Source organism: Macaca fascicularis, chromosome 18 (assembly GCF_037993035.2).
Source record: "Macaca fascicularis isolate 582-1 chromosome 18, T2T-MFA8v1.1".
In the NCBI taxonomy this organism is placed as follows: Eukaryota; Metazoa; Chordata; class Mammalia; order Primates; family Cercopithecidae; genus Macaca; species Macaca fascicularis.
This window is the reverse complement of record NC_088392.1, coordinates 80,935,569-80,950,021: the sequence shown is the minus strand read 5'-3', so window position 1 is coordinate 80,950,021 and position 14,453 is coordinate 80,935,569. Positions and strand designations below refer to the sequence as shown.

General features: G+C 47.0%; 1 protein-coding gene and 1 long non-coding RNA gene across 30 annotated transcripts in view; both read left to right on the top strand.

The window, feature by feature from the left end:
• Window positions 1-14,453, top strand: part of PTPN2 (protein tyrosine phosphatase non-receptor type 2) — a 155,048-nt gene that overhangs the window by 52,441 nt on the left and 88,154 nt on the right. For 15 of the 29 annotated variants that reach the window (XR_012427360.1, XM_074022980.1, XM_074022976.1 and 12 more), the window contains exon 1: window positions 2,791-2,982. The exons of 12 other annotated variants lie outside the window; for them this stretch is intronic. Coding sequence is in view for 6 of the 17 variants with exons in the window: in XM_074022965.1 (XP_073879066.1) it covers window positions 2,914-2,982 (69 nt within the window). In the remaining 11 variants the exon portion in view is untranslated. Of the gene's footprint in view, window positions 1-2,790; window positions 2,983-3,229; window positions 3,778-14,453 lie in introns of those variants that run through there. 2 more of the 29 variants (XM_074022975.1, XM_045377761.2) reach the window with 1 other exon arrangement.
• LOC135968170 (uncharacterized) lies at window positions 11,268-14,422 on the top strand. The gene is made up of 2 exons (XR_010582720.2): window positions 11,268-13,138; window positions 13,457-14,422. It is a non-coding gene; the product is annotated as an uncharacterized lncRNA (long non-coding RNA).

The window sequence follows — 14,453 nt, the reverse complement described above, 5'->3', positions numbered from 1 at the left end:
GACACCATTATTCAAACCACAGGAGGGGCTGTGGGTAGTAAGTAGAGTTTTCTCTGAAAGGGTATACATTATACATCAAGGGGAGAGAGCCTCTTTAACAGGATACTAAAGTGCAGAAGGCAGGCCTTGTTCCAGTGAAGGAAGGGACTCCAAACTCTTGCTATGCTTCATTTCCTCTGGGCTAGAGCACTGGTTCCCAAACAGGGATTGAAGGGGCCAACGAGTGAGTTGAAGACATTGCTATGAATCCAAATATATAATCCACCAAGCATTATCTGTAAAATGAGTATCTCATACATATATGTACTATTATTTAAAAATACACGACTACTTAATTTCATAATTTTTTTTTTTTTTTTTTGGTATTTTTTAGTAGAGACGGGGTTTCACCGGATTATCCAGGATGGTCTCGATCTCCTGACATCGTGATCCGCCCATCTCGGCCTCCCAAAGTGCTGGGATTACAGGCTTGAGCCACCGCGCCCGGCCAATTTCATAATTCTTTTAAATGAATTTGTAATTTTTTAAATTAACACACTTTGTTCATTATGTATTTCCTCAAACATATAAAGAGTATGCACATAAAAGTATGCCTACTATCAAAGGAATCTGAACAATTTGGGGGCACTAGGGACGCTCGACATTTTAAAATCCTGAGAACCTCTGATCTTGACTTCAAAGGGGGCAAAAGTCTAGGTTTGGGGTCCTTCAGAAACAGCAAGCTAGGAACTCGTTGGACTGGGGTCACATATGTCAGAGAGACCAAGTCATATCTTGTCAGCAGGATATCTCAAAGCAAGTTAATCTCTGTTTTTTTTTTTTTTTTTTTTTTTGAGACGGAGTCTCGCTCTGTCGCCCAGGCTGGAGTGCAGTGGCGCGATCTCGGCTCACTGCAAGCTCTGCCTCCCGGGTTCACGCCATTCTCCTGCCTCAGCCTCCCGAGTAGCTGGGACTACAGGCGCCCACAACCGCGCCCGGCTAATTTTTTGTATTTTTAGTAGAGACGGGGTTTCACCGTGGTCTCGATCTCCTGACCTTGTGATCCGCCCGCCTCGGCCTCCCAAAGCGCTGGGATTACAGGCGTGAGCCACCGCGCCCGGCCTCTGTTGTTTTCTTTTTATCCCCGGGCTTCAATGCAGCCCTGTATAGGTATTCTTCTGGAGCAATCGTTCTCAAACTTCGGGGAGATAGGCATCCCCAGGAGAGCTTGTTTAACAAGTCTCCCGGGCCCCAACCCCAGAGATTCTGACTCAGTAGGTTGGGGTGAGGCCTTCAAATCTGCATTTCAAAGAAGCTCACAGCAGATGCAAATGATGGTGGTGCGAGAACCGCTGCTCTGGATTCTTTGCTGCACTCAGCAAACTAAATAGGCAAATACAGCTCCCCAACCAGAGAGGCTGACAAGTGAGTTCCAAAGAGATGCTGAATACTTGGAGATACGAACTGCTGCTTTGAGACAAAGATGCCCTTCCTTTCAGGGAAACACCCCCACCATTGCCAACCGTGATTTTAGGTGGGAGACTTGCTCTCCCTTGGTAGAACACAGTATTCTTCGGTTGGAAAGCAATCTGATGAGCAGACTAATGCGAACGGTTACAGGATATTCTGTGAGATACCACGCCTTTAATCAAAACAATCAGATTCAACGACAGAATTTCAAAACCAAGGCCCATTAGACTTTGTGGGGTCTTTCGGGAGAAGCTTTCCTGTATCCCTAAACCAACTATGTAAGTAGAAAGCTTGCTGACTGCTTAATGTTTTGTTACTACGATTTCTTCTAGTTCCGTAGCCAACTTTCTTTTTTTACCTTCTGGCTAGGGTTTTCATTCTTTTATGTGATTAAGGACATTTTTCTGCCCCCAAGTATTTTAGTCCTCTTAGCCGGCTCTGTCCAAAAGAACTGTCTTTGATGATAGAAACGTTCTACATACGTACTTTGTCACGTAGCAGCCACTAGCCATACATGGTTATACCACACCTGAAATGTGGCTGGTGCCACTGAGGAACTGAATTAATATTTAAAATTTAAATCCCAATACTGGATAGCACGGCTAAACCTTTTCTAACCCTTCACGTTTCTTATGAAGATTATATAGTAGGATATTACAAGCACTAAAAAAGAACTATCTTAAATCTGGAGCAAGATGACTTCCCTAACTAGTACGTTTGTTTGGTAAAAGAGGACGTGCTCTTTTTTACAGTTCACTCTAATTCGTAAGTTGTAGAACGTTTTCTTAACAACGTGTATTCTCCCAGATTTCGGGACAGGCTGCCTTTCCTTTTGCTCCAGCGGTTTATTTGGCATAAAATCTGCAGGCTTACAGGAGCTGACACCAGGGCAGAAAAGAATGAGGAATCTGTTCCCAAGTTGGTCACAGGCCGCTAAACTGACCTAAAGATGTTTAAAATGAAATTCAAATACCGCACTTTAAAAAAATACGAAGGCTGAGAAGAAAACGAGAAATGGGAAAGCAAGAAGGCGGAGCGTGCCGGCGACTTCTCTGGGGACTTCCTCAGGGGGTCCTGTTCCAGTAACCCCGCTACCCACACCACCGCCTCCCTCGTGTCGGAAGAGGCCAGCCCAAGAGGCTGCCACCTCGTGCTGCGCGCCGCGACCACGGCCGCCGGGTGGTCCCCTGGCCCCGCCCCCTCCCACCTGGGCGCCCCGAGCCCCGCCCCCCGAGCGCCCCGCCCCGCCCCGCCGCCGACTCCGCACGGCGCTCGGGCGCCGAGTCTGCGCGCTGACGTCCGACGCTCCAGGTACTTTCCCCGCGCCCGGCCGGGCTTGGCGTGGGGGCGGGGCGCGGCGCGAAGCGCGCATGCGCCGCAGCGCCAGCGCTCTCCCCGGATCGTGCGGGGCCTGAGCCTCTCCGCCGGCGCAGGCTTTGCTCGCGCCAGCCCGCTCCCGCCGCCATGCCCACCACCATCGAGCGGGAGTTCGAGGAGTTGGATACTCAGCGTCGCTGGCAGTCTCTGTACTTGGTGAGTCGCGGACCCGCGCGGCGGTCGCCGACCTCCTCCGAGACCCGGGCTCGTGCCTTGCCCGCAGGCTCCCTGCCGCCTCCCCCGCCTCTCGCCTCTCGCTCGGGGCGGAAGTGGCGGCGCGGGCCGCGTCAGGGGCGCGCCTGCGCTGACCGCTCTCTTGCTCCTTTTGGGGCAAAAAAAAAAGGCATGCTTGGGTTGAGCAGCCTCTTGGTTAGCGCAAGCGCAGTTAGTTCTGGAGGGCGGCGCCAAAGCGCCTTCTCGGGGAGCGCGTGGATACGCCACCGGCGTGGAGCGGGCCGGGGTCGGGGTCCTTGGTGACTCTGGGGGGGCGCCGGACCCCGCAGCCTCGCCGTCGCTCCCACGCCGCTGTGCGTGGTTCCTGCTCGCGGACAGCTCGTGGTTTTTCTCTGGCCGGGTGTTTTGTGGCCGGGCAGGCAGCCGGCGTCCCCGGGAGCGGCGAAGGCGGGGGCGGGCGAGCGGGGCCGCGGCGTCCGGGTCCAGCTGGCGCTCGCGCAGGACCTGTCGGAGCAGGCAGCCGTGGGCGCCGGGCCGGCCGCCGCAGCCCTCCGCGAGGCGAAGCCCGCTCTCCTGGCGGAGCCGCGGTGGTTGGGGGTGGCTCGTGGCCTCGGGCGAGGGCGGCGCTCCCGGCACCCTCCGTCTTCACATTCCCCCGTAGCCCAGGGGCGCCCCGCGTGGGGTCTTCCCCCGCAGAATCTTCCCGGAACGAGAGAGGCTCTGCTTGAGTTCGTCCAGTGATAGCGTGTCCTTCTCTTTATAGTTTTCCTTACTGAGGTATGCTTTCCCTGCAGTGAAACGAAGATCTCATGTGTGCTCCCAAACGAGTGTCACAAATGAATCCCCCCTTGCAAGCCCCCTCAAATCAAAACAACCTTTTCTTGCCCTGAGATAGTGCCCTGTCCCCTTCCCAGGGGCACCCTGTTCCGACGCCTGTCGCCGAAATCGTGCCTGTTCAGCTCACATAGATGCAATATGTAGTATAAACACCTGTGATTCGCTTTTTTATGTCAACTAGACTACCTTTTAATTCAAACAAAACTTTCTTTTAAAATGATTTAATTGCTTTCTCCTTCGTTTAATCCTCGCCGTTTAATTCCCCAGATTGAATTCGGTGACGGTTAAGTTAATGCTGCTTCTGATGTTTGCTTCTCTGTGTGTAAAGTAAAAGAAAAGACGGGCTTTCCTGTAAATGTGGATGATCCTGGGTTTTTCCCCTTTCCATTTAATTAGATGACAGTGAAAAATGTGTTCAGAAAGTAACGTTTTGTTCTTGAACACATTAGTGGGAAGTATAAATATCCTGATTCCCATGATACAGAGTTTGTTAGAATAGGGCTCCAAGTTTTAAAGAAATGCTGTTAAGGACTCTTCCAATTATAGACAATCTGAAACGCTAATTCTAGTAGGAATCTTAATGTGAAAGAGAGCCTGCCAGCTGCATCCTCTCCAGTTACATTTGTTTTAGCAGAAGCTGCTGTATCTAAGGCTTAGGTTATATATATCGAAATAGATTTGAAAAGAGAAAAGTGAATGTAACTTAATTCAGCTTAACATTTTGGTTTAAGAAATTTGATCTTCTTTAGTATCATTAATATCCTTGAAAATTCAATAAGAATTGTGATTCCTCTTTCCAGAAAAATAAACTTACTCGCATCCACTGGAGTATTTCACATCCATTTTCAAAGAGATCAGGAAATCCTTCTATAGATTCTTACTGAGGAATCCTGTAGTTTAATTGGTTGGTCAATACTCATATTATTATTTTTTCCTAGTGGAAAACAAGACCATTCGTTTGGTCATGAAACCATGACCATGCATACTGGTGTTACAGTAAAAGTAGGTCACAAATCAAGAAAGTTAGTAATGGAAAGCAAGTCAGGAAGTTTGGACTGTGTGTTTTCCTGTGGCCTTAGAGTTAGAACATCCATTCAGCCATTCCACAAATATGCCCGGACCCCCAGTGGAGTTGCAGCTTTTGCTCCTGGCCATGGGGATTCAGCAGAGAATGCTCCTGACAAGGTTCCTGCCCTCGAGGTGCTCACACTCTAGGGCTTATTCTTTTGGGGCCTCATCGTAGTTCCATATTTTCGTTCATTAGTTCCTAACATGCTTGTTACGTGCTAGTGTTAGACACAGAGAATTCTAGTTAAAAGACAAGAGTCCCAGTTTTTCAGGATGCAGCCCTGTAAATAGGTGAGCAGATGAAAACGTTCAAGTGATACATGTAAAGCTAGCCTGAAGCACAGGGTGTTGTGGAGTTGTGTACCTGGGAGTCCTGTGTTTCCGAAAAAGGGGTGCACATGGGAATTCTGGGGAAGCCTCTGGGGGGCGGGAGGATTTCACCTAAGTCTTGAAAGACATTGGCCAGGGAAAGAGGACAAGGGAGGTAAAGGGAATTAGTGTTCCAGCAAGGAGGGAGTGCACAAAGGCACTGAAGGAATGCTGAGAGAATCACCCACAGTTTAGCTTGGAAACTGGTGTGAAGTTGAGATGCTGGAGAATAAGGCAGAGCCTAGAAGGCCCTTGTAGATCAGACTAAGGAATTTGAGCTGGTTAATGGGAACTGACTGTGGAATCGTAAGCCTGGAAATACCATGATCATATTAACGGCTTTTTTTTTTTTTTTTTGACAGAGTCCCGCTCTGTCGCCCAGGCTGGTGCGATGTCAGCTCACTGCAACCTCTGCTTCTCGGGTTCAAGTGATTCACTTGCCTCAGCCTCCTGCATAGTTGAGATTACAGGCACACACCACCATGCCCGGCTGATTTTTTTGTACTTTTAGTAGAGACAGGGTTTCGCCATGTTGGCCAGGCTGGTCTCGAACTCCTGACCTCAGGTGATCCCACTGCCTCGACCTCTCAAAGTGCTGGGATTACAGGTGTGAGCCACCGCTCCCGGCTGATCGTATTTACTTGTTAGCAAAATCGTTCTGACTGCTAGCAGGCTGGATGGGGAAAGTGTAGGCACGCGGCATAGGCAGTAGTCGGTTGGAGTAAACCTGAACAGAAATGATGAGCTCCTGCACTTAGGCAGTGGCAGGAGGGATGGAGGGGAGATAAGAAATTTGAAATGAAATGGTAAAGGGGTATATGTTATGTGCAAGTTTCGTTTTGAAACTGTTTAATTCAATTTGAGGTACCTGCGAGACACTGAAATTAAGCTAGTTGAATGTATAAATTTGGAGTTCGGGAGAGAGGTCTGAGTAAATGTGGTTTTGGAAATCATGAACACATGGGTGACATTTGAGGTCTTAAGACATTGATGAGATCATCCAGGGAAGATACAGAGCGTTTGGAAATACCAAAGGCCAAGGACAGAATCTTGACAACATTTAAAAGGATGGGTAGAGAAAGAGGAGCTTGCAAAAAAGACTGGCGAGGAACAGCCGCAGAGGTGGGGAGGAAGGCAGTGGAGGGAGTTGAGGGTGAGCAGGGCCGCCTGACAGGTAAGGGCCAGCCTGAGATGGCCATTACATCAAGCAGCTAGATTAACAGATACCTTAAAGGGAGTCGTGTCAGCAGACTACACAAGACAGATACGAAGAGTTCAGGAGAGAGGGTAGGAAGAAATGCAAACCACCAAGTGCACACTGCTCTCTTTAGAAACCCAACTTGAAGAAGTGGGGAGAGGCAGCTAAAATGAAGCAAAACGGTGTGACTTCTCACTTAAACGCTTTAACAGCTTCCCGTTGCTCACAGTGTAAATTCAGCCCTTCCTCCAGCTCACAAGACCTCACGGCCTGCATCTCGCTTGATTTCCCCGTTGCTTTCCTCCCTCTTTTCCACTGTGCTGTATTCTTGGAAGTGTGTGTGTCCATTCTCCCCTTAGGGCGTTTGTAAATGTCGTTCTCTCTGCCTTGGCACAGTTTTCCCCCCTTCTCTTTCCTTTCTTGCTTAAACTACCTCCTACTCATCCCTGAAGTCTCACTTCCTTGGCAGGCCTTCTTGACCTGCCCGTGCTGGGTATGAGCCCCGGTTGCGTACTTCTGTAGCATCCCAAGACTTCCCCTTTCGTAGCGGGAATTGGATGTCATACAGCAGCAAATGATTTCGGGAACACAATTTGCATTAAGCAAACCAGTATCTTTAAAGTAACACAGCTTGAGTAGGAAAAAAGTGTTTAAGGTGGCTTTCTGCTTTGTTTAGCACAACAGTGGATGATGTTTCTGATGATGTTTTTGAAGAGTTGTGCTTTTTTTGGTAATGCTAATGAAGCTGGGAAAAGAAAGGCTTTGCTCTTGAGCAAAAACTGGATACAACTAAAAGCCGGACTTAGTAGTAGGGGAACTTGATACCTTGCTGAAATTCTTGCAGGAGAAATGAATTTAGTATTTTGAGTCTGAAACTCTGGTCCCTTATTCCTTTTTGCTCCTGTTGAACAGTATCTTTTATTTCATGACTTTGATAATAGGAGGTTTCTTAGAAATGAATTCTTAGGTTGGAGCAGAACAGACTGTTAATCTGAGTTTATATTTTTTACTACCTCTTCAGAGCTTCGTGAAGGCAGTGCCAGTGCTTTGCACAGCACCAGATGCTTAGTAAGCACTTGAAAATATGTGCTGAATGAATGACTTTTTACAAGGAAAGGGCAACTTGATATATTTATGTGATTGCAGGGATGAACCTAAAGAGAGAGGTGGAGGTTGAAATAGAAGGGATGATTGTTGGAGCCAGAAATCTTGGAAAGCAAGAGTCAGTGGGACCAAGAGCAACAGGTGGAAGAATTGATCGTGAAAGAGTGCTGGCCAGGCGGTGGCTCATCCCTGTAATCCCAGTGCTTTGGGAGGCTGAGGTGGGAGGATCCCTTGGGGTCAGGAGGTTAGGGCTGCAGGGAGCTGTAATTGTGCCACTGCACTACAGACTAGGTGACAGAGTGAGACCCTGTCTCTAAAACAAGAACAACAAAACAAAGGGTGCAATTGAAAAAGTTTAATTTGGTCTCATTGTATGAGGTTAATTCTGACTTTTTGATTAATGTTCATGATCCCTTTTTGGCTTTTCTTTTCGTCACTGCTGATTGGTGTCTGCACCAGGCTGACCTTTGAGAAAGGCAGAGAGAAGCAATGGAGTCTATGTGCCTACTGAGGAAAAGAGTAAAACTGGGGAATCACAAAAGCTGTGTTATGGGATGTTTCTAAGAAGTGATGACTCAGAGAGAGTTTATTTATTTTTAAATTCCTTTCTTTTTTAAAGATGGGTTCTCACTCTTGCCCAGTCTGGAGTGCCAGTGCAGTGGTGCGATCATAGCTCACTGCAACCTCAAACGCCTGGGCTCAGGTGAGCCTCTCACCTCAGCCTCTTGGAATTTGGTTGATTAATCAGGGTTTATAAACAGTGGAACTCCTGACTGACTTCATTTTTCTTTTTTTGGCAACCGAGTCTCACTCTGTCACCCAGGCTGGAGTGCAGTAGCACGATCTTGGCTCACTGCAACCTCCGCCCCCCGGGTTCAAGCAATTCTCCTGCCTCGGCCTCGCAAGTAGCTGGGATTACAGGTGCCTGCCACCAAGCCCGGCTAATTTTTGTATTTTTAGTAGAGACGCAGTTTCACCATGTTTGTCAGGCTGGTCTTGAACTCCTGACCTCAGGTGGGCCACCCGCCTCGGCCTCCCAAAGTGCTGGGATTACATGTGTGAGCCACCATGCCCTGCCACATTTTTCTTTTTCTTTCTTCCTTTTCTTTTTGAGACTGGGTCTCACTTTGTCACCCAGTCTGTAGTGCAGTGGCATGATCTCAGCTAACTGCAGTCTCAACCTCTTGGGCTTAAGACATCCTCCTGCCTCAGCCCCCCCACATCACTGGGCCTGGCTAATTTTTTTTTTTTTTTTTTTTTTTTTGAAACGGAGTCTCGCTCTGTCTCCCAGGCTGGAGTACAGTGGCCGGATCTCAGCTCACTGCAAGCTCCGCCTCCCGGGTTTACACCATTCTCCTGCCTCAGCCTCCCGAGTAGAATTTTTTTTTGTATTTTTTTGTAGAGACAGGATTTAACCATCTTGACCAGGCTGGTCTTCAGCTCCTGAGTTCAAGGAATCTGTCCACCTCAACCTTCCAAAGTCTTAGGATAACAAGCATGAGCCTCTGTGCCTGGCCATTTTTCTTTTTTCTTTCCTTTTTTTTTTTTTTGAGACAGAGTCTTGCTCTGTTGTCCAGACTGGAGTTCAATGGCGCCATCTCGGCTCACTGCAAGCTCTGCCTCCCAGGTTCAAGCAATTCTCCTGCCTCAACCTCCCGAGTAGCTGGGACTACAGGTGCCCACCACCACGCCCGGCTAATTTTTTGTATTTTTAGTCGAGACGGGGTTTCACTGTGTTAGCCAGGATGGTCTCCATCTCCTGACCTTGTGATCCACCCGCCTTGGCCTCCCAAAGTGCTGGGATTACAGGCGTGAGCCACCGTGCCCGGCCGCCATTTTTCTTCATTAGAAATTTGTAGTTCAAATATTGTTAGAGAACAGTTTTTACCATTTGTGAGTCAGCTAATTTTTAGAAGTCAGATGTCAAGTGCACACTGTTCTTCTCATACTTACAGTGGGGCAGCCAGTTAGGCAGGTGAATCAAAGCTGTCTTATTCTTTTTTTTTTTTTTTTTTTGAGACGGAGTCTCGCTCTGTCACCCGGGCTGGAGTGCAGTGGCCAGATCTCAGCTCACTGCAAGCTCCGCCTCCTGGGTTTACGCCATTCTCCTGCCTCAGCCTCCCGAGTAGCTGGGACTACAGGCGCCCGCCACCTCGCCCGGCTAGTTTTTTGTATTTTTTTAGTAGAGACAGGGTTTCAACATGTTAGCCAGGATGGTCTCGATCTCCTGACCTCGTGATCTGCCCGCCTCGGCCTCCCAAAGTGCTGGGATTACAAGCTTGAGCCACCACGCCCGGCCAAAGCTGTCTTATTCTAAAACACTTCCCTTGCCTACTAGTTACACATTCTCCTGCCTGCTGTCTGATCTCAGTGCTTTTACATGGTTGCACAAACTCTGAATTGCCTTGAAGATTGGCTGCTGTCTCACACCTTGGAGTCTTCATATGTTGGATATACTCCATGCCTACCGTATCTATTTGGGAAACATCATCAAGACTAGACTCTAGTCTTCTCGGGCAAGAGAAGACTTCTCCTTCTCTCGCTTCTTAGTTCACTATATTCTTTTTTTTTTTTTTTGAGACAGAGTCTCGCTCTGTAGCCCAGGCTAGAGTGCAGTGGCCGGATCTCAGCTCACTGCAAGCTCCGCCTCCCGGGTTCGCCATTCTCCCGCCTCAGCCTCCCGAGTAGCTGGGACTACAGGCGCCGCCACCTCGCCCGGCTAGTTTTTTGTATTTCTTAGTAGAGACGGGGTTTCACCATGTTAGCCAGGATGGTCTCGATCTCCTGACCTCGTGATCCACCCATCTCGGCCTCCCAAAGTGCTGGGATTACAGGCTTGAGCCACCGCGCCCGGCCTAGTTCACTATACTCTTTTATTAGAATGTGAACCGCATTGTTTTGTAGCTACTTGTCTGTGTAGCTCCTTGAGGGTGGTCGTCGTCTTTGTTTTCCCACCACCTACCTGTGGGACCTGAAACATGTTAGATTCCTGGTAAATATTCAGTAAACACAGGAAAGCTGCTTCCTTTTAAAATGTCAGCACCTTAGTTTATTCCAAACCCCTCATTTATGGCTGAGGAAATACTGAGCTAACACTGTTGTGACTTACCTGATGTTACAATATCTGCTAGTGACATAACTGGGACTCAAATCCAGTCCTTCTGATTCTCATTTCAGCACTGTCCTAATTTACCCGTGTGACTACCTATAGTGCTTTCTTCGTATAATCTGTTTGAGATCAGTGGCACAGAGGGAATCATCTTAATTTTGATGGCCAGGAGGGAGTGGATGTGTTATAATAGGTAGGGTCGTTTTGGGACTTGAGGCCTTTAAAACAGTGTCTGGGATCCAGGATCAGACTTGAAAGGTATTTGCAAATCTCCTGAAACTGCTAAATTTTATGTACGTGTGTTCACAGGTATTTCGTTTCTAGGTGATTCCTTAGCTTTTGTCAGTTTCTTAGTGGATATGTCTGTGATCCCTCAAAAGGTAAAGACCACTGCTTGAAGGGAAAGCAGCCTTGGGAAGGGTGCCCCAATGGGGAATGTATACCTGGAAATCATATTGTTTTGCCTTTAACATGTGTTTTATAGATTACCGATATCTATAATTACAGAAATCCAGATAGTTGCATTTGTCCCCTAGCTTTTCTAGTTGCCTCTTTTTTGATTTCTTGATTTTAACCAGAATCTTTTTTTTTTTTTTTGAAAAGGGGTCTCACTCTGTCACCCAGACTGGCGTGCAGTGATGAGATCATGGCTCACTGCACAGATGCACGCCACCATGCTTGGCTAATTTTTTATGTTTTGTAGAGACGGGTTCTCATCATGTTGTCCAGACTGGTCTCGAACTCCTGGGCTAAAGCGATCCTCGCGCCTCACCCTCCCGTAGTGCTGGGGAGCCACAGTGCTTGGCCAACCAGAATCTTAAAATCCCTTTTTACTTTTTCCAGATTGTTACTCTGCAGAGGATTCCTGATTCCCAGTTGGAGAACCATTATAGCTCTCTCAGTCTCCTCGTGTTCTTTTAGCTGCCTTGTCTTTGTCCTCTTACCTGCCCACTCTCTTCTCCCCTTCTTTGCTTTGGTCCTCAAAATAGTCTGGGTAAACCGGAGAGATGGACAGATAAGGTCTGGGTATGCAAAGTTCAAATTAACATAAGTGTGCTCTTCACTGTCTCAAATAAACGTTATGTATGATTTGTTTCCCTTGGAAATCCTCATCTAAATTCTCTACTTTCTATTCCTTAACTTAATGCCCCATTAAGGTAGTTTTTTCTTAATGGAAAGCTGTTGAGAGTCAGAGGATATTTAAACCAACTAACAAACTGGAACTTTTAATAATACCAACCTTACTTTGGATAAGAGTGATTAGCCATATACGAAATCCTAAATCAGTTTAACATATAAACTTTAAGACATAACAGATGATAACTGAGGAAGAGATACAGTTCCACAGACTAACTCAAAGAATATAAGCTCTGACTCTCCTTAGTAGAAGAAAACTAAACTTTTCTGTTACATTCTTTTTTTTTTTTATTGAGACACGGAGTCTTACTCTGTCACCCAGACTGGAGTGCAGTGGCACGATCTTGGCTCACTGCAACCTTCACCTCCCTGGTTCAAGCGATTCTCCTGCCTCAGCCTCCCAAGTAGCTGGGACTACAGGCATCTGCCACCACACCCGTCTAATTTTTGTGTTTTTAGTAGAGATGGGGTTTCACTGTGTTGGCTGGGCCAGTCTTGAACTCCTGACCTCAGGTAATCCACCCATCCTGGCCTCCCAGAGTGCTGGGATTACAGGCGTGAGCCATGGCATCCAGCCTGCTATATTTTTCTTCTTTTTTTTTTTTTTTTTTTTTTTGAGACAGAGTCTCCCTCTGTCCCCCAGGCTGGAGTGCAGTGGCACCATCTTGCCTCACTGCAAGCTCCGCCTCACGGGTTCCCGCCATTCTCCTGCCTCAGCCTCCTGAGTAGCTGGGACTACAGGGGCTCGCTAACATTTTTGTATTTTTAGTAGAGACAGAGTTTCACCGTGTTAGCCAGGATGGTCTTAATCTCCCGACTTCGTTGTCTGCCCACCTTGGCTTCCCAAAGTACTGGGATTACAGGCGTGAGCCACCGCGCCCGGCCCAGACTGTTATATTCTTAACTGGAATAACATTGCCTTACAGTGCCATTGTCTGAAATAGCTTTTAAAAATGAATGTAATGCCATTTTAAATGTATTTAATCGTAGTGCCGATTTAATGGTCTATATATGGTACAGTAGTACTAATGGTTCAAGAAGTTGTTTTGACTTAACAGTGAAATCTTTGCTTTTAAAGATCATAGATGCCTTTAGACACATTTAAAATGAAACATGTTCATGAGAGGAAATGTCCACACAAATACAGTCCCCCCAGACTCAGCATGTGATGTTAGTAGGTTCATAGGCCCACCTGGTGATCCCCAGGATAAGAAATTGTGGTCAAGAAACCGATTCCAGGGGCCAGGCTGGTGGGTCACACCTGTAATCCCAGCACTGTTTGTCTCAAAACAAACAAACAAACAATCTGGTTCAAGGTTGGATACTTTTCTTTTTTTTTTTTTTTTGTTGAGACAGAGTCTCGCTTTGTCGCCCAGACTGGAGTGCAGTGGCCGGATCTCAGCTCACTGCAAGCTCCGCCTCCCGGGTTCACGCCATTCTCCTGCCTCAGCCTCCCGAGTAGCTGGGACTACAGACGCCCGCCACCTCGCCCGGCTAGGTTTTTGTATTTTTTAGTAGAGACGGGGTTTCACCGTGTTAGCCAGGATGGTCTCGATCTCCTGACCTTGTGATCCGCCTGTCTCGGCCTCCCAAAGTGCTGGGATTACAGGCTTGAGCCACCGCGCCCGGCCCAGGTTGGATACTTTTCAAACGAAAGGAATGGAGGAAGGGAATGCAATGAATAACTTTTCAAATCCAGGACATCTGATTTAATATGCCATTTGCTCTATCAGTTTCATTTGGTTCATGTCACTGATCATTTATAACCTTATTTCAAACTGCTTTAATTCCCCTAAGGAAAATCTGATACTGAATTATTTTATTCTTTCACTATATTTGAACAGTTTTATACTCTGAAAGCTATCAATTTCTCATTACAGTTTGCTTTATAGTACACAGGAATTGTTCCTGTGGTTTGAGCTAAGGCTACAGGATTCCTAGAGTTTGTACGCCTCTAGTCCCAGTAAAGGACCTGGTACGTCAGGGTAGCTCTAGAAATTTGGAGTGACTTCGTAACAGTGGGAACTGCTTCTGTTCTATTTTTTTTGTGTGTGTGTTTTTGTTTGTTTGTTTTTGTTTGTTTTGAGACAGAGTCTTGCTCTGTGGCCCAGGCTGGGATGCTATGGCATGATCTTGGCTAACTGCAACCCCTGCCTCTTGAGTTCAAGCGATTCTCCTGCCTCAGCCTCCTCAGTAGTTGGGATTACAGGTGTGCACCACCACACCCAGCTAGTTGTTGTATTTTTAGTAGAGATGGGGTTTTCCCATGTTGGCCAGGCTGGTCTTGAACTCCTGACTTCAAGTGATCTGCCTGCTTCCCTCCCAAAGTGCTGGGATTATAGGTGTGAGCCAACGCGCCTGGCCTACCTCATTCTTTGTACTGTAATAAAGTCCCGGTTGGGCAATAATCTAAACATAAAATAAATGAAACCATAAAATTATATAAGAAAACAATGGAGAAAATTTTTTGTAATCAACAGAATGAAAAAGGATTTTTTATGCCATGTCACAGAAACCTAGAGAAAAAAGATTTAAGTTTGATTTCATAAAAATTTAAATTTTTGACATGAAAAAATAACATAAAGATCAAAAGATAAAAATTTTTGAATATTTGCAATATATGACAAGAAC